The sequence below is a fragment of the Toxorhynchites rutilus genome, chromosome 2, assembly GCF_029784135.1.
Source record: "Toxorhynchites rutilus septentrionalis strain SRP chromosome 2, ASM2978413v1, whole genome shotgun sequence".
NCBI lineage: Eukaryota > Metazoa > Arthropoda > Insecta > Diptera > Culicidae > Toxorhynchites > Toxorhynchites rutilus.
Genome location: NC_073745.1, coordinates 154,595,529 through 154,623,126, shown reverse-complemented (window position 1 = coordinate 154,623,126; position 27,598 = coordinate 154,595,529). Strand labels below are relative to the sequence as shown.

The 27,598-nt window shown below is 37.2% G+C and overlaps 1 protein-coding gene across 3 annotated transcripts in view; it reads left to right on the top strand.

The window, feature by feature from the left end:
- Positions 1-27,383, top strand: part of LOC129767272 (synaptic vesicle glycoprotein 2B-like) — a 108,201-nt gene extending 80,818 nt beyond the window's left edge. For 2 of the 3 annotated variants that reach the window (XM_055767980.1, XM_055767978.1), the window contains exons 2-6: positions 18,191-18,333; positions 25,095-25,638; positions 25,696-25,844; positions 25,903-26,722; positions 26,785-27,383. In XM_055767980.1, coding sequence (XP_055623955.1) covers positions 18,297-18,333; positions 25,095-25,638; positions 25,696-25,844; positions 25,903-26,722; positions 26,785-26,968 — 1,734 coding nt within the window. In that variant the 5' untranslated portion in view covers positions 18,191-18,296 and the 3' untranslated portion in view covers positions 26,969-27,383. Of the gene's footprint in view, positions 1-458; positions 1,067-18,190; positions 18,334-25,094; positions 25,639-25,695; positions 25,845-25,902; positions 26,723-26,784 lie in introns of those variants that run through there. The other variant, XM_055767979.1, reaches the window with a different exon arrangement.
- Positions 27,384-27,598: the final 215 nt, after the last annotated feature.

Genomic DNA, 27,598 nt, shown 5'->3' with positions numbered 1-27,598 from the left:
GAGTTTTAAGTGCCACTAATGAAGAAGCTAGCTGCTTTAGCTAATTGTAGGAGTAATCTGATTATTAGAGTATTTTATGAGTGCAACGAAGATTTTTAATAGTATTGTTTATGAGTCGGGCAGTAGAACGAGGAAGACCTATCCCTATTGTCTGGTGTGTTAGTCAGCATCATCCGTTGAAGATAAGGTGGTTTCTATTAAGCAGATCTCCAACATTAGCCCATTTTCTCTCTCTCGCTCCTCTCGGGCGGCGCAAACTCCGCCATCCTAATCTAATCCCACTATTTGCTGCCTCACGGGGATGTATTGCGAGATTGCAAGCTCTCTGTTCTTCCAGTCGCAACGGATATGTGCGTCTGAGGCGAGCGTTTATGATAATGTGATAATAAAGAGAAAAAAATAAATGGAAGGAGAGAATGCCAATCCATATGTTTGTTGTTATTATTGATTCGGTTTAGTTTAGTAGATCCATTCCTCGAGTCAACATCGCTTCCGTTGGTAGAGATTGTATCCAGAATAACAAATGATCACTGGCAAGGTGTTTTGATCAAAGCAACGTAAATTGCGGGTGGAAGTGAATATGTTGTCAGTTTTGACGAAAAAAAGTATAACTCAGAGAAAATTTACGTGAATAAAGTACAAATTTTATAACAAACTTCCAGTGAATTCTGCAAGCGGTTTGAACCGACTTGAATTTAAAATTAGAAACACAAACATCCCATAGTAAGACAACTTGCCGAAAAATCATCGTGAAATAGTGAAGATATGGTTTGCGTGGATCTACTTGAAGTGCTTGAGAAACTAACAGCATAAGGTGTATATTTGAAGCTTGCGCAAAATCTTACGGCGTGGACTTTGTTTTTAAACAACAATACCAACAGTGAAGGATAAGCAGTTGTCGCAAGTGCTAAACTGTGAAAATTTGGTACAAATGAAATCAGTGAATAACGAACATATGAAAATAAGCAAAAACGCAACAACCGTATGACAAACAACGGTACCTGAGGCCTCGATCTCTAAACCTCCTCCCACGCGGCACTCCCCGCAATTTACTACTTCAAACAGTGTAAGTGACAAAAATCAAGCAACGCTTTTACTTTCATCTGCTACATCATCAGAAGTGACAATAGATTTAGTGTCCAATTTGATCGTATTAGACGCACAATGCTTTATGCTTCAAACCAGAAGCACTTTTGTTTGTTTCCTGGCATTCCACAAATATTTATCTGCGTCATAATAAATATGTAACATTATAACTTGTCGTTGGGCGCAGATACAAAACATATCAAACATTAGAGTGGATTTCGGTTTACAGTATCTTCAAACCGGTATTTTTGCGACGATGTTGACATGCGGTTTGCGTATAAACTCGAATTTGATATATAGACCGACATATCACTACATTTCTTGTATTCCTTATGAAACACCATTTCACAATCAAGAGTCTATGATGGTAATGCTGGAAATGGTATTTGGTAGAATATCATCCATGATCGTGTTTCAAACACTTTCAACTCCATTTTCAACATCATGTCTATGTCTAAGAGTTCATGCTGTGTTTATGCGTATCCTTGACGCGGAGGAAGTGATGTTCCTCCGGGAACGTTAGTTCCATGTAAGTGGAAGAATTGAAAACCCTACTAACCAATTATTGTGATAGAAGTGATTGTGAACGATAATAACAAACGATAACAATCACAATGGACCATACCGGACGTCATGCCAGCAAATTCGAAAATTCCTAACAAACAAAAAAATTAATTCTTTTTTTCGGGGGTTGTATCATCGCAGTGATGCATGCAAATGATAGCATGATTGGAAAGACTTTTTGTGTTTTCAAACGAATCGCCTGTGTTGTTGGATGTTACATCATGATGTGTAGACAAGCTGTAGTCTGTTCTACGGGCTTCAAGTTAATGTTTATGTTTATCGTATTTATCATTCAGAAGTGAAATTCTATAGTGTTTAGTTAATTATAAAGTAACAACGGGTATGTAGTTTTCTATACGAGTTGTTTCTAGACCAAAAAATGATGATCCACTTGAAAGTCTTCGGCCAATATTTTTCCACCAAAAGAGTTCTGCAGTGATCGAAAAAAACGGAAACGGGAAATACGGTGGATCCATCAAAACCTCCCGTCCAAGATTCCCCACGTTATCTAAGATGTGTGTAGTCTCGCGTTGTGATGATGAAGAATAACGTATTTTCTGTTGATCAATTTTGGTCGTTTTTCTTGATCACTTCGTGTAGTCTATCTAGACTAGTAGCTGTGCATAGTAGAGCTCGGTTAATAGTTAGCCCATGTGATAACATCAAATAATGTTCGACTCTCTTCCAATCCCGCTATACATAAGGCTATTCGCCTGTGATAATTTACTTCAGAAAAGGGTCAATTTAGTGATGTGCTATCTAATCTCATACGGCATTGACACAAATCTTCAAACGCATTTTTCTCGAAACTTGTTTTTTTTTAAACTGGCGTACACGATATCTCAAGTTATACTGGACTGGAATTTGTTGTGAATAAATCTTTATGCAACACCTATACATCACATCAAATAGTATTTTCATTAGTTCAGGCGATAAAAACAATAAAAAATTATAATTTTTAATTTTACTATTTGTAAAAAAAATTATATTGGCATAAAAAACATTCAAAAAAGAAATTTCTTTTTCCAAACGGCAGCCACATGACATGACAAAAAAATCGACTTATCCGAGGTTCATACGATAACTGTTCAAATTCCTTTTTTATGATAATCAGAAGGGCTTGAATCGTTTATACCATGGCACCAGCTTGTAACTATTAGAACTTTGAATATTTTTTTCCTTTTAGTTCTTGTTGTATTGTTAAAAGATAAAGTTTAAAGATTAAATAATGGATACAAAAAATACTTTGTTTTATCTGTTCGAAACTCGGATAAACGCCCGAAATTCGTGCCTCTACACTAGAATACCCTCATGAAGTGGTTTCAAAAAGTTTTTTTTAAAAGATTTTTCGAAAGGTCATGATTCAGAATATCAAGGAAAGGAAATGATTCAGAATATCACTTTACCGTGTATTTACGCCCATTTGTTGTCGACAACAATTGGATTCACCGTTGCACCTGGCTTTAGTAGCTTATGGTAAACCTCACCTTTCCGGTCTCACCACACACAGAGCTTCAATTTTTTAGAATACAGTAGCGAGGATCTGTATTGTGCAATACATCAGGTCATCCAGAGGGTTTGGACAGAGAAAAAATACATGTGGGCTGGTTGGATGAACTTATGTTCCCCTATCTAAAAAGATAGGCCATCGACTCGACTGTAGCAGCTATTGTGGCATAACTCTCATACAAAATGCCTACAAAATCCTCTCACTCATCCAGTTCTATAGCCTATAGCAGCCATACTCAACCTGCGGCCCACCGGGCTCTTTTGGCTGTTACCATTTTGTATGTGGAACAATCATGAAAATTTGAGACATCATCTAAGAAACATAGGATGAGGATAATGGAGATTGGCATATTACTCATTATTACACATTAGTTAGTTGTTTAGTTAAGTAGTGTTAGTAAATTAAATATCTATTAAATATATTCAATCCGGGCTAATCTTGTTGACGTTTGTGAATAAAAATATGAATAATAATCATTACCTATTTTTTGACATTAGACTACATACGTATTTCAGTAATAGGTCACGTGTTTTTTATAGAATAGTTTTAACGTTAATAATTATTTTGGTTCTGAACGGATTTGGATGGTTTGCATTCCAACAGAATCGGAAATTCTCTAATTTGTTTACGGTACGTTATACCGTTCTGAATCATATTTCGGACAACATCATATTTCGGACACATTGTTCTAATATTTTGAAATGCTTAATGCACTGATGATATAAATATAAAATTAAAATCACAATTGCTTCTTTAGAGTAATCCCTTGTTTTCACTATCATTTCATATGAGAACTACATTTGAATTATAACGTAATCAGCAAAAACCTATCAACACTACTCACTATCGTTTGTGTTTGACGTTTGCTTAGCATGAGCACGTAGAAATTACCAGTTCATTAATATTTAAATTTCTCCCGTGTTTCATCAGTTCTCATCATCGTTAACAGTTTAGTGTTTCGCAGTTGACTATAAAATATAATCAAGTGTAATGTAATTTTCGTTCAAAAAATTATAAAATGAAGTGTCCGAAATTTGAATTCAATCTGAAATTTGATTTAGTGTCCGAAGTTTGATTTTTATTCGCTTCATTTGAAAAGCATTTTATTCGATGTTTTTTGTATGTTTTCAATCAAATAGGTACCAAAATAGAAAGCTTGAAAGCATATTGAACTAATATATTAAAAATATCAACCAAATAATACTTGTGCATAAAGTTTAAACCTGTTTTCTGCATCATATGCCTTAAGCGTCCGAAATATGATTCAGAACGGTACATTACGGTTGAAATTAACGAAAATTGAAAAAAAAACTCATTTTTCTATCGTGTTCTCGTGGCCGAGGTACAATATTTAAAATAGCTGCTAATCAGGTGGGCGTAGATCGGTCCCTCGAATTGCAGAAGCAGCATTCACTCTTCGGCCATCGTGAATAGAGAAAAATTGCAATCTAAGCTCCGCTGTATTATATTCATTGAGTATGAACAAGCCATTCACGATTTCAAATTACAGTGCAGGTCGGACACGATTATCCGGAGTGTTGATTTTTTTTTCACTCCGGATAATCGAATCATAAAAATAAGGAATTTTTTTCTCGGTAAACGTAATATAATTATGATTTGCACTCATTTATTAAACGGTTTTATCTAGCTTGACCCGTTTGTATGTTTGTGGCTTTATAACTTTGGTACTTTGTAACTTTGTCTGTACACCCAAACTAGCGTTGCTAGAAAGCATTTCATTTTCGGCAGAAACCATGTCTTTCCATGCCTTGTAGCGTCAAATGAGCAAATAATGTCATCTGTCCCCCAACGCTTTAAAATGTTTTTATGTATGGCAGCAGACATCTCTTTCTTTTTTCTTTTTTCATCTTTTTTGGGATTGCACCCAAAAGAAGGCCAAACGATGTCAACGGGGATCGAACCAAGGCCGGCTGGAATGCTAGACTGTTTTACACGACGACGCTATCCACATAGTTAATAATGCTGTTCAGTAGAAGCGTGAAATAACCATATAAAGGGCTAGACTAGTAGAACACAGTTATTTATGAAAAATGTAAATCCAAGATGGCGGTATTTTTCATAAATAACTGTGTTCTACTAGTCAAGCCCTTTCATTTGATACCCAATATGGGGTTGTGAAAAAATATATATGACGCTATCTTGTGGTGACGGCCATTTTGTATTTGCATTTTTCATTAATAACTAAATTCTAGCTCTTTCATTTGATGCCCATATTGATTATTCAATATGAATTATTATACAAATTATTCAAAATTTCCGATCTAAAAATAAGAAAAATCAAAAATAAATTACTCCGGATAATCGAGTCTAAAATTCCGGATAATCGAATCCCGGATAACTGGGTCTTCGGATAATCGAGTCCATACTGTATTCACAATTCATCAGCGAGTGCTTAGTTTACTTTTCCAAATTAATCTTTTTCAAGGTAAGAGGCGAATTAACTGATGGACATCATCATCATCATTTCATTTAAGTCGTCTTGCTTCAACTATCAGACAGCAGTCTTTCTCAATGCTAAAGTCACACATAGTGGTTTTGCTCGATTCTGAGGAAGAATGAAAAAAAAAGATATCGCACAGTATGGCGTAATTTTGTTCGGTAGGGGCACCGCGTCGATTTGCATTCCGTCTGGTGGAGATTGCTTGTGTATTTTTGCATCACATCATATTTGAGTCTGTACTGGGGTGTTGGTTTGAAATTTCTAGAACGCGAGCACTTCGTTTGGGGAGTGAAATTTTGAGCGATAATACCTCTTTGTTGGGTGAACAAAGTGTGAAGTGTGAAGCAAAATCGAAGCAGAAGACATTGTCAGTTTTCATACCGTGGAGATTGTACGAATTGTTTGATTTTATGCTTTATGAAACAGATAACGGAAATGGTGGAATAAATACAATAAATACATCGCCTGGAGCCGCATTGTGTATAGTACGAGAAGAATGTCGCGATGCACACTGAGTGCGTTATGTGTATTGTTCTCACTGCGTGTTTTGTTCTTGCGAGAACAAGATTGAATCATGAATCAACAATCTTCAGCTGCGTCTACAAAACAATGCAGATACTTCGATGCATTCTAAAAATCTATTTTATATTTATTTGAAGCTAAAAGGAGTTTCGGTGAATTCAGCAGTATGTTTGGATTTTTATTGGTGTAATGATGTTGTTTTGAATTATTGAGGCTTTTAGCTTTCTCAATAAATTCGCTTCTAGCATTGAAAAAAAAACTAATTTGAAAAACTCAACTGAACAACCCGGCTTGAGGAATACCTTTTGGAAAGCCTTGCAGTCTCCGGTCACTAGCTGGATGAGTGATAAATCGTTAATGTCTTAATAGTGATTCTTTCAATCGTTCATTCAGTTCGAGATTTCAATTATTGTTCCCGGGTAAAAAGTAATGTATTTTTCAGCGTTGAGAGTTGTGTTCTTCGGTGGAAAACTGAAGATAAAAATTTGTTTCGATTCTATTTCTTCCGCCGTCACCACGCAAGAGTTTCTCTTCGATTTTTCTGTTGCCGTTTCGCGTCTTCTGAAATGTTTCGTTCTGAGTTGGAGTTGTGATTTGGTAAGCGATACTGAAAAACTACTTGGATATTAAAGAAGATCAGTATTCCAGTTTCTGTTTGTCGTCTGTAACGTTGAATGGCCTAAGGCAGGGTGACGGACTCTCGAATTCACTATTCAACATGATATTGACAGGTGTTTTACGAAGGTGCAGACGAGCGATACTATCATCACGAAGTCGCACATGTTTCTGCATCTAAAATAAATATTTAGCAAATTCCTTGACATCCTCATACATTACTGAATGAACTTCAAAGTTCCCATACTGATACACCATTTTACTCAAGCGAGAGGTAAGTTTGTGCGTAACATATATGTCATAGCAATATAAGAGAGCAAAATAAGAGACACTTTGCAAATAAGCACACATCAAAGGTTTCCTTTTAAATACTCTCTTTTTTTACGCTCAGAATACACGGAAATCGCAAGATCCAATTTCATTTTCCAATATGGTGTAATATTCTCGTGCATTGGTACGACAGCACCAGCCTTACAACCCAGTTGGCCTTGGAATCGTTTGGCTGACATTCAATTTGAGAGAAAGTGAAGTCTGCTCCCTACATAAAAACATTCAAACACCTTTAACCCATTAGTGCCCAGCGTATGAAATTTAATACGCAAAAATGCCCGTTTTTGAAAAACTGTTTTTGATGAAACTGTTGTGTTAAGCGCATTTAAATGATACCACATGACAATTTAGGAGTATTTTTTTGTGTCAGTGTCATTTTATCTGTCATTTTTGTTGTTTTGTTGTGTATTGAAGTTTGCAAAGTTCGAGTTTAATGGAGTCGCAAAAGTAAACATAAATTTATCAAAGTTTTACCTCTTAAAGGATTCTAAATTGCTCAAATCTGTGACACAACTCTACTAGACGAGTGTAAAAAATGATATCTAGCATAAAATCCGAAGAAAATTATGAAACCGCAAAAAAATCTATGTTTACTTTTGAGCGTATGAAATTTTATACGCTGTGCAACTATGGTATATTTTTTCTCAATAGGATATATCAGCTTCCCGATGCCGTTCTACGCATAACTGTACTATGTTCTATGCAATCCCTGTGAACCGTAGGACAATTATGCGTAGAACGGCAGTACGCGAAAGTGCTAATAAACCATGAAAATGGTAGTTGAAGTTGAATTTTATGAAATAAAACCGTTTTGTTCAATATTCAAATGATTTCCATTTTTGATACTGTATCGGCTCAGCGTATGAAATTTCATACGATAGATATCTCAACTTCCAAAGAATCGGGGGGAATACTCCGTTTCCCCCCCGTTTCGGTACATACCTAGATGGACTAGAAAGTTGCCATGCCATTTGGATTAAGTTCTTGTACACCTGGGCAGTAAAGGGTTTAAAAAAAGGTGCTTTTATTTGTGCATTTGACACTTCAATACAAGAAAAGACATATTTTCTGCTAAGGATTATATCTTTTCTACCAACGCTAGTTTGGGTGTAGGCTTTGCGGGTGATATTGACATAATTGGAGTCAATCGCGGAAAGAGCAATGCAGAGCTATGGGAGAGAGTCTCGGACCTTTGGATGCTACTTTGATGAATGAATCCGTTTTTATTGGAATACTCGTAACATGTGAATACCATGTAAGTCAAGATGACACAGGTTGATGAATTCGTAATGATATTAAAATCGAAAACGTCTCTGGCAGTATTCCTTATCGCATCTCCAATGTGGATTGACGAAGCGGAGCGATCGTTAAAAACACTTCTGAAGTGCTCAGCCAGAAGTTTGCATTTTTCAAATAAGGTGCAGACAATTCTGGTTGCCAATGGTAGCCCATCCTCCTTCCGTTTTCTTTCCACAAACGACCAGAACTGCTTTGGATTACGCCGTAGATTGTCTAGAATGTCCCTCGTATACCTTTTGTAATGAGAGCAAATATTTAGCGATTGAAACAGTACTCGCGAAGTGCCCTTGATCTCAGTCGCTTCAAATGACGTAGCTGATCATTGGACCAGGCAGGCTTCGGAGCAAATCTACTCAACGGTACACAATCAGATATTACTCGGCCCAAAAATGGACTTTCCGGCTCGATAGATAACCTTGATTAGAAATATCCGGAATCGAGAAACCCAAAGTACATAATGGAATGGTAAATGTTTTGGGTGATGATCCATACAAAACCAGTGCTATGAAAGTGGGCTAAGGAGTTACAATGTCATTCAAGCCCTGAAGATGATATTTCTTTCCAAAAAAAAATCTATCGCTATGACAATGTACCTATACATACCAGCGGTGTTGTCGGTGAAGACGAAATTGATCGAATTGAAACATGAACACTTGGAACATCCCCCTATTCGCCAGATTCGGCTCCCGCCAACTTTCTTCTGTTTCATTTGGGAATGTTCTATGTGAAAAGTGTTTCTTCTTATCAAATGAATAAGTTATCACAGCAATCAATGGGTATTTTTAAGATCTTCCGGACAATCGTCTCAGACCAGATGTACATAAATTGAGGTGTGTTTAACCTAAAATCGAGAATATACTGAGACATGAAGTCATTTTTACGTCGTGAGCTTGTTTTCCGCTCCGCGATCTTTTCAGTCAGTCTAGTGAATTATTACAGTGTAGGTCACACATGGGTTAATTCATCTCAAAATTCAATGGCTCTGTTTTTTGTTCATAATTATTTTTTTCAATTACTTGGAAATTAATTAATATTTACCATATGTTTTTCAAGCGTCGAAACAGAACATTCGTTTTCCAGTGTATGAATCGAAATGATAGTCTGAAACACAATCGTCGTCGAGTCATGGATAGGTGTTTTCCTAAAAAGAAATGTCTGCAATGCACTTATTGTGAAATATGGATCTGCGATAAGTCATGTGTACAGTACAGGAATGCCACAAAGACTATACAATGATCGTAAACACAAATGTGGATACGTTATGGTTTGCAATTCTCCATTTTACTAGCGATTCGATCCCATCGCTCATCTGTCATGCAGTGTTCAATCATAGAGTGTAAGGCGCTCAGCCACATCCTCCAATATTTGGTATTCGGTAATCAAAACCTTGAATCTGTTTTGTTGTGATGATTAATACTCCTCCAAGAGATCCATGATTTCCCTACACGGAGGAATGCCATGCTGCTAGTGTCACTTGTTGGGTACACTGCTCTCAATATTCGCACTCTCTCCTCCAATTTAGCGCTATTCGTGTGCTGTAGATTTGTCAAATTAACAACTCTTCGAAGCGGTGAACGGTCCTGTTTATGCCAAAGTATGAATAATGGCCTTTTCACAGCGCATCGCTCCCATACCGTCACGAGAGAACAAGGAAGCCAAACTGGCGCTGAATATTTCGTCAATCCACTCTCCACTGGCAAACACACTCAATTATCACTTCCGGTAATCTTGCGCTCATCAGATTGTAAGAAGGTACACAAAAAAGTAGGTCCGTGCATTTGCTCTCCAATTTCTCAAGCAGTTTGGCTATTTAGAGAGTTGCTTGCGTCGCACACAGCATAGAGTGTTCATACCTTCAATCTGATACCATCGCATTATTTGAAAATTGAATGATGATTTAATTATTTCGTGATTTAGCAATTATAATGAATTTACGACGGATTGCGGACGAGTGGGGTCGAGGATAGTGCCCTGCGGGGAAATAAAGCGTAGAACTAGACCGGTAGAGCCAATTACCGGGGATTAAACGGTGATTGACTACATAGCCGTACGTAGCACGTCACAAGGTCAAGTTCGAATTGAGAAATTACGAGGAATTGCAGCCGAGATCAATCGTATAGATGTGTGTGATTTTTTTCATGAATCAAAGCTGCATAAACAAAAACAACATTTTCGAGACCAGACAACGGTTTTTGTTTGATGCTAACCAGTTTTCTCGATGATAAACGGTATAAATGAACTGCTTGTATGATTCCGGGTGAGACCAATTCTACTAGAATGGTAACTATGCATATGGAGGATACGCCCTCATAGATCTGATTAATTCCGTTGTGTTTTTGAAGCAAAAACAAAATTACCAAATGATACAGATTAATTAGCAGAATGAACGTGCGAATGAGAACTAACGATTTTGATTGAAAGGGATCGAGGAAAAATTAAGAATGAATTAGATGCAACGTTCACCTGAGTCAGATTAGATCGTTTCCATGCGAATTGAGGCACATGTTATTCTTACTAGCATCTGTTCGATTGCACATTTCAGATTCTTAGATGTAAGTTTACACTAGAATTTGATTCTGGCAATTGAATGAGTACGCATGAAATGTGATGTTAGTAGCTTTTGTGGACTCCGTGTTCTCATACCGTAGCGCCAACGTTCCTGAGGAACTTCGCCTTCCCAGTAAAATTATATTTGAGGGGCTCAGAAGGAAAGGGGTGTGAGTGATTTGATCGATTTCTCTTCAACCACCTTTTTTAGTTAATAACTCAAGTGCAGAAACGTTCCAATTTGAGTTTGCTATAGAATCCGAATCCTATACCCCTCCCCCTGTTGTGCACGTGGGCATTCCTCCAGTTTTGGGAAAAAATCAAGAAAATGCTATTTTTTCGCTTAAATTTCGTTTCAAATTTGTTTCTATTTTCTATTCCATGTTTTTATTGATAAAAATGATAGCCTTATCAATGGTAACGATATGTCTTGAAATCTTCGATTTTTTCAACACTGTCCGGAATCCGGAAGCTCATTATTTTCTTCCGAATTCCATTTACGTTATCTCCATCCATATCAAAATATCGTTTGTGAACCTACTCTCGAGAGTTTTTACTAAAGCTGGCTGGCTGTTTAGTTTTCAAAAAATCAGACAATTAAATCAAGCACTTTATATCGCATGAACCTATAAAAATCATAATTTCGTTACATTACTATTTTTAAAAAATCAAGAAACTTGAAAAAATGTTTTGAACAGCATTTTTTTAAAAATGGCCGTCATTTCGTCTAAAAATGCGTGTTGGGCTTGTCTGAGATTCATGCGATAGTGGCTTCTTTACTGATTCAGAATCTGTTTTTTTTGTTTCAGATAACCAGAATGGCTGAAATCGTGTACGCCATGGCAAAACTTTTTTTTTGAACCCCCTCACTTGATCAGCTTGTAACTATTATAAATATTTTTTTCCGTTCAATATTTGTTTTGTTGTTGAAAGATAGATAAACAAATAGTGATATAATGGATGGTAAAAATAATCTTCGTTTGGATTGATATATAGTTCATGCATTTTAGCGTTTTTCGTGATGTTTCGTTTCTCATGAACGGTGATTTTCGACATTGTAGCGAATCTACTATTTGTGTCGAGGATTAATCCTGACAAGTGTCTCGATTTGATTGTCAGCTATAGCAGTATGGACCTTCCAGACTACTCAATAGAAGCGTATTACAAAAATTACCAGACATCAATGAAGAACAACATCATTGCAAGGAATAGATCTCCAGAGATACGACCACTCATGGTCGTGCACTCATGGAAGAATTTGTTGGTTGTTTCAATGTTCGGAAAACCTTGGGAATTTTCGAAAAATATAAAGGAAGTAATCATGTCATCAAGAGAAATAGATGAATTCAATCCGTACTTAAGTCGTGATTTTTAATACTACAAAAATTCCAACATTCTTTGCGTCTTTGGGTGTCTTTATCCTCACGGAATTCCGGTTCTCTTTTACCGATTGGAATAAGTTGATCGATCCCAGTTCATGTGCATTTCTTTCAGAATATACATTTAAGCGAAAAAGTTCAGTCATATGAAAAAAAATGGATGTTTGACCGGGTAGCACTCTCAGGCAGCTCAATCTATTTATTGATGAATACAGAGTACTCAGGGTGGGCTTCAAGCTTGAAAAATCTTGTAAATACAAAACAGATCTCATTCAATTTGGACTATTAATATTAATGTTTTACAATTAAAAATACTTAACTTGTCCACGTGGATATTATCTAAGCCTCCTCACTCCCACCGAGGACAAGAGTGGAATCTTCGCAACCCCACTAAAGTTGTCCACGTGGTATGTGGGCAGCCCCTAATCTACAAATATGGGTCAATCCAGTGAACCATCTGTTTATTGTTGAATTGTTTGTAAAGACATTCAAATGAAAGGCAGCTTTGAATTAAATAACATTTCATAAATTACTTTAACAATCGTTGAAAATGGCACAACATTCACTCTGCCAGTATCTTTGGAATCTTTACTAATTTTGTTCGAACTTAAACTGAACTTTTCCTTACCGCGAAAATATACTTTTAAGTTTCTGTACATTTATCGAGCCCATAAGAGCTGTGAGTATGAGTCAAATACGCAATAATCAGTGAGAAACACTATTTTCAAAACAAAAAATCTGTGTATTGCTTTAGGAACGTATGTAAATAACATACGGAACAGCATTCGTTGCATTGGTCAACCCTTCACATGCTTTGTACTAGTGTATTCTAATTTAAATTTATTCTTTGTTCCTTAAAATAAAAATAACATCCCGTTCCAGTCCACTACGCCAAAGTTCTGCTCACTGATGAAGCCTTCGGTTAGCCATTTAATGGGTATTGTGTCAAATCAGATTTGTTAACAACATTGAATGTTACGTTCACTTTGTGTGTGATTGTTCTATACGGAGAAAATCAGTTGTAATCGTTTTTTGAATGGAATGATCTGGGAAAGTAGAATGCTTGAGTTTCAGCGAACAAAACCGGCCAGTCTCCATTCATCAAAAACGATTGGTGCATGAACAGAATGGATGGAGATAATGGGGAGCATGTCCGAATGATTTGTTCCACAAATGGCAGCCTGCATGTACAACACTGTTAACAAAACAAATATGATGCTATGAGCTGAGGATCGTAGCTCGTATGAAAACCATCTGTGTTATATCTATTCCACTAAAAGTATAACGTTATTGTTTGATTTAGTTTGATTGGGAATTCAGCGCTCGCTGGAATCACCAGACAAACACAAGGTTTATTTGTACACCCATACATCGCTTTACGGTCTAGATACGGTCCACGAAACTTGGCCGCAAAGCGAAAAACCGTGTAAGGAATCAATTATTATATGACAAATTCATAAAAATTCAATCGGATCGGTTCCTAATTTGTTACATATGTAACATAATTTATCATTCAAAATGCATTTTTTAATTGAATAAAAAATACATACATGTAATGTATGCATTTGTAGATAATACACATAATTATGTACATAAACTAATATCACGAAACAACTTCATGTGTGTCGTATGTGTCAAAGGCCAACGAATGAATACATTAGAGTATTAATGTATGTATGGAGAAAATGACCTTCAAAATTTCAAACGGGACTTTCTTAAAAATGTTGATTCTCACGAAAAACTACACTATGCAAAATATCAGATCAATCGGACTTCATTTACTAGTGTCGCACGTTGACCGGAGTTTGAGTTTGAGTCAATTTCGACAAAATATTTTTTTTCGTGCAATTTGAATACATTCGGCAAAATTTTTTTTTTGTAAACCCCGATTTCGAATCATGTAAACCCATTATTTAATGACGTTAAAGCGAAACATTTTACCGAACAATCTTTTTCCTCATTCTATTGCTTGGATTGTGCAATTAAGTGTAAACTCATTCATTACGAGGTAATTTTCAATTACGTGTCGCTAATTTTGGACTATGGCGAATGACGAATGTGACCTCTACAGAATCACATGCCAAGCGTCATTCGATTGTCAAATAATTTATAGTATGAAATAGCATATCGATACTAAATTAATCAAAAGTTGGATATCATCCAAGCGCGACTGCTGTCAGAGTACCAGGCTATATATTCTGAACAGATTAATTATCTAAAATTAAAATAACTGAAACATGTAGTTTCGATTTTAGATAATTAAAAAATATGGAATAGTAAATTGTCTCATTTATTGAACTCATTATTCATTATCATTATTCGTACATCAACAACTTGATACTAATACCGGTCGGACTCGATTATCTGGAATTCGATTATCCGGGATTCGATTATTCGGAATTTTAGACTCGATTATCCGGAGTATTTCATTTTTGATTTTCTGAAATTTTGAATAATTTGCATAATAATTCCATATTGAATAGCTAATATGGGTATCAAATGAAAGGGTTTGACTAGTAGAACGCAATTATTTATGTAAATGGAAATCCAAAATGGCCGCCACCACAAGATGGCGCCAGATATATATTTTTTCACAACCCCATCAATAAGGGTATCAAATGAAAGGGCTTGACTAGTAGAACACAGTTATACAGGGTTTTCCAACTTTAAATTCCGAAAGTAAATTGAAATAAAACACACTTAGAATTCGAATTTCGATGAAACTTTTTTTTCAAATTAAAGTTTGGTTTATGCCATTATGTGTGAAATACAACATCATTCAAATGTCCACCTAGGGCTTCCTCGCACACCTTGATCCGGAACAGGTAATTTTCGATGACTTTTCGGCACATATGGGGCGGTATCTCGGTCATAACTTCACGAATGTTGTCTTTCAAATGTTCAAGAGTTTGCGGAGAGTTGGCATAGACACGGTCTTTCGCATAACCCCACAAAAAAAAAGTCTAGCGGGTTCAAATCACATGATCTGGACGGCCAACTGGCATCACCAAGACGTGAAATTATGCGTCCCTCAAATTTCGTTCACAATATGGCCATGTTCGGTCGTGTTGTGTGGCACGTGGCGCCGTCCTGCTGAAACCACATGTCATCCGTATCCATATCTTCAATTTGTGGCAAAAAAAATCGGTTAACATGCGCCCATAGCGCTCACCATTCACAGTTACCGTCTCGCCGTCCTCATTTTCAAAGAAATACGGCCCGATGACTCCACCAGACCATAATGCGCACCAAAAAGTGACTTTTGGCGGATGCAATGGCCTCTCAACAATCACGTGTGGATTTTCCGAGCCCCATATACGGAAATTTTGGGTGTTCACATAGCCACCGAGCTCGAAATGTGCCTCATCGCTGAAGAAAATTTGAAGTGAAAATTCAGCATTTTGCTGCTGTTGTTCGTTCACCCAATCGACGTATGCCCGACGCATGCCATGGTCACCACGCTCTAATTTTTGTACCAGTTGGACTTTATATGGATGTAGGTGCAAGTCCAAATGCAAAATTCGACACAATCATGTGTTTGACAAGCCCAATTGCTGAGCACGCCGTGGAATCGGAACATTCGGGTCATCCTCCACACTGGCAGCAACAGCAGCAATATTTTCGGCCGAACGCACATTACGATGATGCACAGGTTTCACAATATCCGCTACGGATCCAGTTGGTTCGAATTTACGCACTACATTAGCGATTGTGTGCTCTGTAGGCCGTCCATGACGACCAAAATCCGTCCGTAATGCTCGAAAAACATTTGCCGGTTTTTCATCATTTTTATAGTATAATTTAACAAAATTAACACGTTGTACGATGCTAAAACGATCCATATTGTAAAATGGCAGACATTCAACTAACGATATGACGCTTTGGTTGGCAGCTATGTCAAACGGTTGTCAGCGCAGGGCTGTATACTTTCGGAAGCCCGAAATGGAAAACACTGTATATGGAAAATGCAAATCCAAATGGCCACCACCACAAATCCAAGATGGCCGCAGTTCCCGAATAAACAATTACTTTTTAATGGTTTCATTCAGCTGCCCTGCTCTGAATTTTGGAACATACCTTGAATTCTACTGCCATTATAAAAACTGAATTACGACAGATAATTTACTAAAAACTAGAAAATACAATAAGTAAAAAAAAATTTAAGTTGAACGGTTTAATGTACTCAAAGCTAGAAAAAAATAAGGAAAGTAGCAGTTAAAAGTTATCACATCCGTTGCTTCATTAATCTAGGGCAATGATGAGACTAAAATAAAATCGTGAGGTATATGATGAAACAACTAACTGTGGATAATGGAAATCTAACGTTTATTTCTTACCTAATCTTCTTCGGAATATTTTCATGATGTACTATTATCATTTCATTTGATACCGTTATTGAGGGAATTGCAAAAAATACATAATCGACCATTTAAAAAGTAAATAGTTATTTGGGGACTGCGACCATCTTGGATTTGAGTTTTTCATGATCTGCTATGTTCTACTAGTCGAGCACTTTCATTTGATACCGATATTTATGAGGTTTTGAAAAAAATATATGGCGCCATTTTGTGGTGGCGGCCATTTTGGATTAGCATTTTAATAAATAACTGTGTTCTACTAGTCAAGCCCGTTCATTTGATACCCATATTGAAGCGGTTCTGAGAAAATTTGTAATCCGCCATTTTGAAGCGGCCGCCATATTTGATTTGCATTTTCCATAAATAACTGGTCGAGCCCTGTCATTCGACACCCAAATTGATGGGGTATTGGGAAAACCCATATTGATGGGATTTTGAGAAAACTTATATATATATAATCCGCCATTTTGTACCGGCCGCCATCTTGGATTTTCAAGATCATGGAATACGCAGTTTTATAATGACACCAGAGATAAAGATGTGTTCCAGATTTCAGACCAAACGGTTAACAGGAAGAGGGTTAAATTTCTAATAATGTGGTACAGCGCTACAGACAAAGTTACAAAGTCACAAACATACAAACGGGTCCAAGCTAGATAAAACCGTTTAATAAATAAGTGCAAATCATAATTATATTACGTTTACCGAGAGAAAATTGTTTTTTTTTCTGACTCGATTATCCGGAGGATTCGATTATCCGGAGTGAAAAAAAAATCAATACTCCGGATAATCGAGTCCTACCTGTATTAGGAAACAACATGAAAAAACGAAACTTCGTGATGAAAACAAGGCAGAGATTATTTGAACGATGCAATCGCCAATACGGACCGTTCCCACGATACACTGAAAAATGAACGGTTGTTCAACGACAGCTCCAATCGTTCAAAGACCCTAGTATTAATCCGTAAACAACTCAATTTCAATCACGCGAGCCCACATCTCGGCCGGTGTTTCTGCCCCCTCACCGTGGATTCGAGTTCAATGGTAAGGCCAGACAAAGTTCTAACAATAGGCGCTAGCAAGGTGAAACACGTCTTTCATCACGTCGGCCATTCCAGTCAACAGGCGTGATGTTCGATACGTACGGGAAACAATATGGGCGTTGGAGAGCAGTATGTAATGAATGCATTAATGCGCTAGGAACGATTACAGTTAGTACCATTGCGAATCGAATAATGATCCTCAAGTACATGTTTACTCAAACAACCTGCATTTAAAGTGGGCTGTTCTACAGATCTAAGCCTGGAATACCTGGTAGAGGGCATAAATTTCCACTCTTGATGGCATTCATGAAAATTCATCCCGAATGAATCATCTCTGAGCCCGTTGCTACGGTATTCTGGTCAGAAAAAAACGGCGCATTTCATAAGAAATCCTCTGTGATGTTGTAATCTTTTTCCATCACATCCGATTCACAAGCACTATTCTAACCATATGATGTTTTCTTTTAATTTTACAGGCTTACAAAAATCTCCGTTACTCCGTTCATTTTCATTTCTACTTGATTGAGGCGCATTTTTTTGGCAGCAGCGAAGGGGATACCAACAAAAGCTCGTCCACATAGGATGGTAGAAACTGAACCTGATTCAAATACCTCAAAGTGTAAGTATAGATTTGTATTTGTGGACTTGATAATGTTTTACAAAGACACATTGTGTTACATATTCTTATTATTTCATGATGTTGGTTCTACTAGAAATCTTCAAAATTATTCAAGGAAATGCTGAATCCTTTTATCGAATTTTCAATTTCCTTTTCCAAAAAAGAACCACTTTTTTATCAATGAAGTGTGTTTGCATGTGTGACATTCACAAAATAACTCATAACTCGTGAAAATTGAAGTGGAAGTCGATTCATCTTGAAACCGTGATTGATCACGCTCTATGATTGAACAATAGGTTTGTAACGTAAATGAGAAACAGAAATACACTTCGTTTCATAACTTAAGAACCACTCCATTTTTCTTGAGTTTCTAGGGATACGAAAGAGGATTCCCGGAATAAAGCGCAGGAGAAAACGACTGCAACAGAAACCACCACTCATAAAAAGTGTAGTAGGCTATAAATATTGTGGCGCGGTATTGTATGGCGATTTATTCCGGTCACGACGAAAGCAGGGGTACGACTAAAACGTCAAATCCCTCATATTGCCAGTGTACCCAATATTGCTGCGGTTCACTGACATTTTGGTTCTATCAATTACTGTTGTTTACATCTCGGTCCGGTTATATAGTCGAATAGTGGCTAACTTTAAACTCCATGTTAAATGTGAACACCTCCATGTGGAACCGAAATATGAAAATCGCTCATGCAGCTAGAATAAAGCAGCGCATTTTTTGATTTCAATCCTCGTAAATGATATGTTGATAAACAAATGACGCCATATTGATTTTGATTTTAGGTAGCCTATATTCAATTGATGTCTAACCCCTGGACGAAAGAGATCGATGGAAACGATAATATAATGTACAATAACTATCCTAGTTTATAAACAGCTTTATAACCTCCATTGTTTTGGTCAGCTACAATCTGTTCGACATATGCAAAAGTGACAACATTGCCTTGACTCGAAACAAACGTCAAAATAATTCATTCGTATTCGTGAAACTTTTTTCTATCACATTAGCAGCTCCGAATGCTGTTCTGAATTGTTGGAATTTGAATGAAAATTATTACTTGGTGATATTTAACACACTGAGCCCTGAGTTGTTCTTGCTACGCTTTCCATTAGACCGCACCAAGAGCATTTGCACAATATCATCGTCGGCACCCGCACCTAAAAATATTTGTTGTATAAAAAGAAAATAACTAGAAAGACTAGAACTATTGGGAATGTATTGGGTTGCGGAATATGTTCGTAGCGTAGTCTTTATTTAAACAAAAAAAACAATAATTATAACAATAAGTCAATCAATAATATATTCGCCGCAGTTCAGGCTTTATTGGCATTTATTTGAAGAAGACAGTATAATTGAATTAAAAAACTCCAGAAAATATGTTTTCTGCGTCTTTATTCAGTTCTAATAGTCATCTAATTCAGCCTCCTCAAAACAGTGTAATTTTTGATACTCCAACACATATAACGAAATTCGAATTTTTACCTGTTATTTATGAAAAGTAAGCAACTGAATATGATTCAAGAAAGTAAAAAGGGCTAGAAAATAACATAAAAACGTATTAATCGATTGTGGTTGCATGTTAGAAGCTAGAGAGAATCGCAAAATCATAGTGTTGATATTTTCTTAGAAATGAACGAATTATTGATTTATCGGTCTCACAGACCTATGCGCGAGTATAGGAGTATTAAGAAAATAGTTCTAGGTTAATCATATTCCGCGCAGCTTGACAAAAACATTATAAAGCTCTACTCCCTTAGAATCACAGAATCATAAAATAATTTCTTTCAGAGTTTCGATGTTTTGATGGAATAGGTAAGTTGACAAGTCAAAATAATTATTATTCATTGGACATTGAAAAAAAAAATTAAAAATCAAAAAACGAATTATTCCGACAAAATCTAAACTTGGAGCATGTCCTTGAGCCTTTGTTTCGTGGAGTTTTTGATCTAGATGATGTCCAAAATATACTATCATATTCACATCGTCGCGCTTTCGAATATTTCATATCATATTTAGAATAATCCATTGTCGTTTTTTGGCCGGCGTATTCTTGAGATTTGATCTCCTTCATATTTCTCCATTGAGGGTAAATAGTTGATAGTTGATGAATTTCTTTTGCGATGAAGCCCACTCCGCTGTGACGGTACGAATGAAGTATCTCTGGTCTGTAATGAAATCCTGTCGACTGAAACTTCACTTCACTATACGGAAGAATACGCATGTTCAAGCACTCATGTATGTGCATCTTCGAATCCATAGCTTCATTTGTAACGAAAACCTCAGTCTTTCGTCCGCAACTATTAGGTTGTTTAGGTTGTTCTTACCATCAACGGTCAATCGCTTTCTAAGTGCCTGATACCATGCTGAATATTCTGCGCCCATCATGGGTTATCGCTATCGTACGTAGGCTGACGGTGCTCCGCTTAGCTTCTACCACTAGGTGACCGCTTTGCATGCACCCTTTGTGCGCTCTATCGTGTACATCTCTTACGCAGACTGACGAGAGTGTGTCCTAATTAGGTTCCACCATTAGGTGAACGCTTCGCATGCACCCAACATGTATTTGCTCGTACGGAACCACCAAAACACAATGGATAAATACTTTGGCAACACACTGGTCCTGACAAATCCCACAAGGAAGATTTGGAATGCTTTGGCAGAATAGTGACCAAAAACAAACTTAAACTAACTTGGCACATCTTCGCGCGCCCTCAGTACTTCGATAGAACCTTACTATGACCACCTGGTGACGAGGTTTTGGCCACTAGATTCTGTTTTAGCGTCCGATTTGGTTATTTGTATGGAAAAAAGACGGGTGCATAATATCGGGGACATAGTTTCAGTAGTTCAGTTCGTTTACAGCGTCATTAAGAACAAGTTAACTTTTATTCTCGGCAGTTTTTTTTATACGGATGAAACTATTGTTCGAAGATACTGTGTGAAATATTGTGTTGCAAACAAAATTGATTATGCCGAACCGTTGAAAATGATAGAATATATTTGGTGACTCAACTACAGGGTGGCGCATAAGTCACGCAACGCTCTCTGAAGGAAAAAAATAACGATCGCGCTGCAAATATCGAGCGTGTTGGTTCCTAAGCGGTTCGGTTGTCGAATTTGTATTGTTTTTTATTCGAAAATAAAGATTTTGTATCGTGAGACATTTTTTTATACGAAATTTTGTTTTGTGCAAATCGGTTGCGTGACATATGCGCCACCCTGTATGTCGAAAACATGGGTGTATGAATGGAATCCGATTTTCCGCGTCAAGGACGACTATCAATCTCTTCAACTGATGAAAACATCGACCAAATGGAATGGTGCTCGGATCGTCCTTTAAGCTTGAGAGATCTACCCCGTGAAATAAATATCTCTCACGAGTGGAATTCTGATCCCGCGTTCATTCAATGCATAATTAATGGCGAAGAGACATAGGTGTGGCAAATCAGCGGTAATCAGTGCGAGAAGTTCTCTTATCAGAGCTCGGTCGATTATGTGGTAGCTGCGAAGGCGATAGCAACCATAGTGTAACAAATTTACATCCTCAGTTTTCCTCAGAAGAACACAGTTCTCACCGCTGAAAAATACCTTCTAAACATTTGGTTTGAAATTCGCTGAATATTACTTCGAAATAGATCAAACTTTTTGAAAAAAATCATTAGTGGAAGTTTTGGTGGACTTAAAAACGACCGATGGTTCGCATGGTTGGAAGCAGCTAAAAGTGGTTGCAGTCACAAGTGATTCTATATTTATACCCTCACCATTGACAACGTGTAAAATCAAAAATACTTACGCATGGTTCAATCAAACACGAATATTCTCTACCTAACGGTATGAAAAACGACGCGATGTATCTTTCCATCTAGTCTCCTCCTCGGATTAGATAACCAAAATTTTAGAATAAGATCGAAATCATAATGCAGTTTGACATCTTTTTCTTTGCGGTCGTATTTTATTTGGACAAGGGTGTCATACTGGTTTTAATTATTTTCCTTTCCTTTTATTTTTATTATCCTTTGAATACGAGAAGCTTTTGTCATTGACGCAAAAAATGTGCAATTATTGCCAGCAATGTGTATCCGAAAAGATCAGCACTTTTCACTTTTAACAAACAAAGATTTTTTACATGAGATTATTCAGATGACATAAAACACTTATGAAAACAATTATTCCGCTCTTTAAAACAACTACTTCAAGATAATTTCTGCGTATCCGAAATGATCAGAACTTTTCATTTTAGATACACAAAGATATTGTCGCTTGAGACACTAATGCGGCTATTCAAATAACGTGAGACATTTATGTAAACAGTAGTTCTGATACTTATGAACAATCTTTTCCATCACACCAACGTGTTACAATGGCTAAATTCTGCTGTTATGATTTTTGTCCCACATTCCTATGCATTCAACGCACTGTGCGTAGGGGGTCTTCGTAGCCACATTGGTTGCGCGTTCGCTTTGTAAGCGGTCGATCGTGAGTTCAAAACTCAGGGCCCTCATTGACCATATTTGTGTTGTTACAGAATAACTACGTCCACGCAACAATCATCAGCGATGGATATCGATCCACGGTCGAAATAGGATCGATTCATCCATGCAACTGCTCTGCTCTGCAAAACACATCGGGCTGCTGTTCTATGAATAACTCAACAATGATCAATCAACTGTCTCCGCTGTCCGATCTTAACTGGATAATGAAAGAACAGATAGAAAACTCTTACGCCTAAATGGCTACTGTGTAAATGTGTACCATATGCAATGGTATAGAAGGGAATACTAAAGGCGCGTCCACATTATGCCGAATGATGCCGATCGGCCTGTACCAGGTGGTATATTCGGTTCGTTATGTAATGTGGACGCCACATCGGGCAATGTCGTCAACGCTAATTTACTTCGTTTTGTTTTGGTTCGACTTTCTCGAACCGGACCCACTTGTTTCGGGTTGGGTTCGGTTTGTTTCGAGTCGGTTTTCGACACGTCGGCAAGCCCGGGCGGTACGTCCACATTTAGTCGGCTTTACCGGGCAGCCAGAGCCAAATAATTTGAACCTGGGTCATGCAGAGTCAATCCGCGTTGACGGCATTGAGCTTCGTATTGCGAAATGGAGGAGTAGACATGACAATATGGGCTTGCAGAAGAAATGAACACACTTTCAAATAAAAATTATGAATGAAAATTATTTTTCCCAAATCAAATTAGTACTCTATGTAAATGAAAACCACTTTTGCTTGCAAGTAGTGAAAAAATATCATACAAAAATTATGTCTAAAAATGATTTTATATTATAATGTTAAGTGTTGGTGAGAACATCTGAAAATTCATAGAAAATAGTTTAAACTAGGATCAGAACAACGTACTAATTTACCTAAAATTACGCTAAAAAAAATTGTCATACAAATTTTAGCAATTTAAAACTACCTTAGGGCCTACTAATTTGATAGAGAATAGTTGGCATCATACAAACTAATGTCGTATCCAGATGTCGATACCATTCCGCTGTCAACGCGAATAAAATTTATTTTTCAAGTGAATTTTGCTTCAAAAATAAATTTCTTGCACCTTTTTCAACATGCTGTCTTTTTCCGCATGCTGTCAGATGTTTCTCCTATAAAAGAAGCAAACGTTTTCGTGACTCAGGCTTTGTTTATTACTATTTTGACTGAACCAGAATTGAAGTAAATGCTGTAATTTGTGTAATTCGTATTTTCTATTCGTTATAATGAAAGAAAAAAATTTAAATAATATAATTCTATTGTTCCAAATAATACACACCTAATATTTGGATAGAGGTTAAATTGAATTATAATTAAGTTTATATATGTTTATATATGTATGTATAGGTTTATATATGAAGTCAATGATACTGAAATTTCAGTATCTTTCATGATTTGAAACGCTAATATAAATTGATAAAAAAAAATCTAGTTCGTTCATTTTTAATAATTCGATTATTTTCACCTTTAATAACAATACTATTTCTATGTTTATGATTATTATGCGAAAAGTAACACTTTTTATCCCTCCTGATTATTGGATCTCTTGAGATATTTCTATTGGATTCTTTTTGACAGCCAATTTGATTCTATCCACATGACCCAGATTTAAACACCTCGTTGGATACAACGTGACTAATGCGGAATGGACTCTCAAGTTAGCAAAAAGAAGTAATAAACACATATTTGGTCAGTGTTAAGTCAGACCAAACCATGTGATATTTTTAGGGGGTTCTCGTTGAGCATTCAAAACAATTTCGATACGTTGTTTCTGCTGCACATGTGTATTTCGAAATCTGATAAATGTGGTATGTAGCTAACAAAATGCTTAATCTAATGCAATCAATAACTCGAAATTTTTAATTTTGCGACATGGTTCTCACGGACCATTTCATAGAACAGTCTCTTATTCTGCTCAACAAACGCATATTTCATTGCAAAGAATGCTGCCACTGAGTGGCAAAGCAGCAATTTTTCTAAGGTAACTCTTAGCTTTAACAAATGATATTGGCTGATCGCTGTCTAGAGTGAAATAAAAGAATGAATGCGTTGTGACGAATGAAGAAAGTCATTTACAAATACATTGATACATATTCTTGAATCGTTTAGATTTTTGATGTTTTGATGTTATAATATTCTGATGAAAATATAAAAAAAAAAAATTTCCCGTTTTTCCTATATGATCGATTTCGCTAGATATAATTCTAGAATAGTTACATTATTCACATTCGCATTATTTTTCCTCCACAGATACCGATGTAAAAGACGATAGAGTAGCAAACGGCGTCGGTACCCCTATCGAGCACCCGCACACCGTCGAAGTGCCGTCGGAAAAGCCCAGCAAGGCGGACCATATCCACCAAACCGGACTGCAGATTGCCTCCACGAAGCAGCAGATCAAAGCGTCGCTCGATCCCGAGCGAGGCTACACCAGCAAAGCTGACTTCGAGCAGGCAATAGAGCTCACTGGTTATGGCAGATTTCACTACATCTTACTAGCAATATGTGGTCTTGTAAGCACCAGCGAGGAGATGGACGTCATCTCGATGTCTTTCATCCTACCCTCGGCGCAGTGCGATCTCGACCTGAATACTCAATCCAAAGGATGGCTCAATTCGATCATTTTCATTGGCATGATGGTTGGAGCTTACGTTTGGGGAAGCGTTGCCGACTCGCTGGGTAGGAAGAAAGTCCTCATCGTTATCTCCATCATGAACGCCATCTGTATTGTCGCATCTTCATTCTCGCAGAATTATGAAGTGTTCATGCTGTTTCGTTTCCTCAATGGAGCTGCGTAAGTACCAATAAAATGCATCTCAGAAAAATGCTTAATGTAATCCTTCCTCCTCAGATTGGGTGGCAGTGGGCCTGTAATTTGGTCATATTTTGCGGAATTCCAACCGAAAGCTAAGCGAGGATCTATGTTGAGTTTTATGGCTGCGTTCTGGACTATTGGTAATCTTCTGGTTGCTGGTCTAGCCTGGCTCATCATTCCAACAAGTAAGTATTTTAAAATAATTCAGTACCAACACACCATTATCAATAACTATATTTCTAGATATTGGCTTTCACACCGCAAGCTTCACCTTTAACTCCTGGCGCATATTCTTGATGGTATGCTCAATTCCATCATTCATCGTAGCGGGTCTACTTTTATATCTACCAGAATCTCCAAAGTTCCTGCTGTCGCAAGGAAAAATAGAAGAAGCTCTTGCTATATTCCGCGGTATTTACGTTACGAACACCGGAAAACCACAAGAATTGTATCCAGTGAAGGAGTTGTTAATCGACGAAAAACTCAAGAATGAGCTAGAGGAAGTCAAGAAACCCATCAAGAACAAGTACAAAAGGATGCTGTATAACATTATGGACAACAGCAAGCAGTTGTTCATGTCACCAATTCTGAAGTTCACCACTATCTCCATCACTATCAACTTCACGTTCCACATAGGTTACTACGGCCTGATGATGTGGTTCCCTGAGCTGTTCAATCGCTTCGATGAGTTCGCACGTGCGCACCCAGATGTTGAAGAAGCCTCCGTCTGTCAAGTCACCGATTATGTTGTCAGTCTTGGCTCACACTCGAATACCGGGGTATGCTCGGCCACCATTCCAAGCACAGTGTTTCTCGAATCACTCATCACTGTGGCCGCTGCATTGCCAGCAAACGTAATTGCTGTACTTGGAATGGATAAACTAGGTAGAAAATTCTTCCTTGTGTTTAGTACAATGTCAGCCGGTTTATGCTCCGCATCGATGTATTTCATCACCAATAAACATCAGAATTTAGCCGTATCGGCTGTCTTCAGTGGTGTTATATCGATGGGCAATGCATCGCTGGATTGCCTTATAACCGAGGTATTCCCAACGAATTTAAGGTATGCCAAACTGTTACGCTGCCACAAAAATGAATGTTAATGTCTCAATTTTACACTTTCAGAGCTACTGGTGTGGCCATTTCAATGGTAGCAGCCCGACTTGGTGGTATTATCGGTAATGTCGTGATAGCCACACTTCTCGACATGTACTGTCCTGCGCCAACATTCATCGTTGCGGTCCTATTGGCCAGCGGTGGTCTGATGTGCCTCTTCTTGCCGAACACTACAAGGACAGCATTGTCGTAACCGTCAATCGAACGTACATACGTAAAAGGATTCAATCCCGAAGCTAGTGATGTAGAATTACGATCTAAACAAATGTCATTTTCTTCTATTCGAAGTTTCTTTTACCATTGCTCTTTTGTAAAATCTGCTATGTTTTCAAACCTCCATTTATTTCTTGTTCTTAACCTCACATGAAATCTCAAATCACATCGAAAGATCTTGTAATCAATGAATTTAAATTAGGGTTAAAAGTTGTACATCTAAGAAAATGCTTTACAAATATCATTTGCTGCCATCAGCAAATTTGGAGCAAGTTATTGGTTCATACCATTGTTTAGTTTTATATAGAGCAATATAAAAACTTAACTTAAACATGTAAAAAAACATATTGGAGTAAAATACGAAACAAGGAAATGAATTGAAAATTACAACAATATTCACGTCTAGAATTATATTCACATCACATAATCATTTTGCGAACTCCGCCTGCGAATGCCGGTATGGTAGCATATCCGAAAAAGAACCTGAAACTATTAAGAGCCAGAGCAGAGGGTCCAAAGCCCCTAAGGAGGATGGTTGTAATAGCCGTTATCTATGGTTAATATCCAAGAAAGAAACGGATAAACTCCTAATCACATAACTCACCACGGT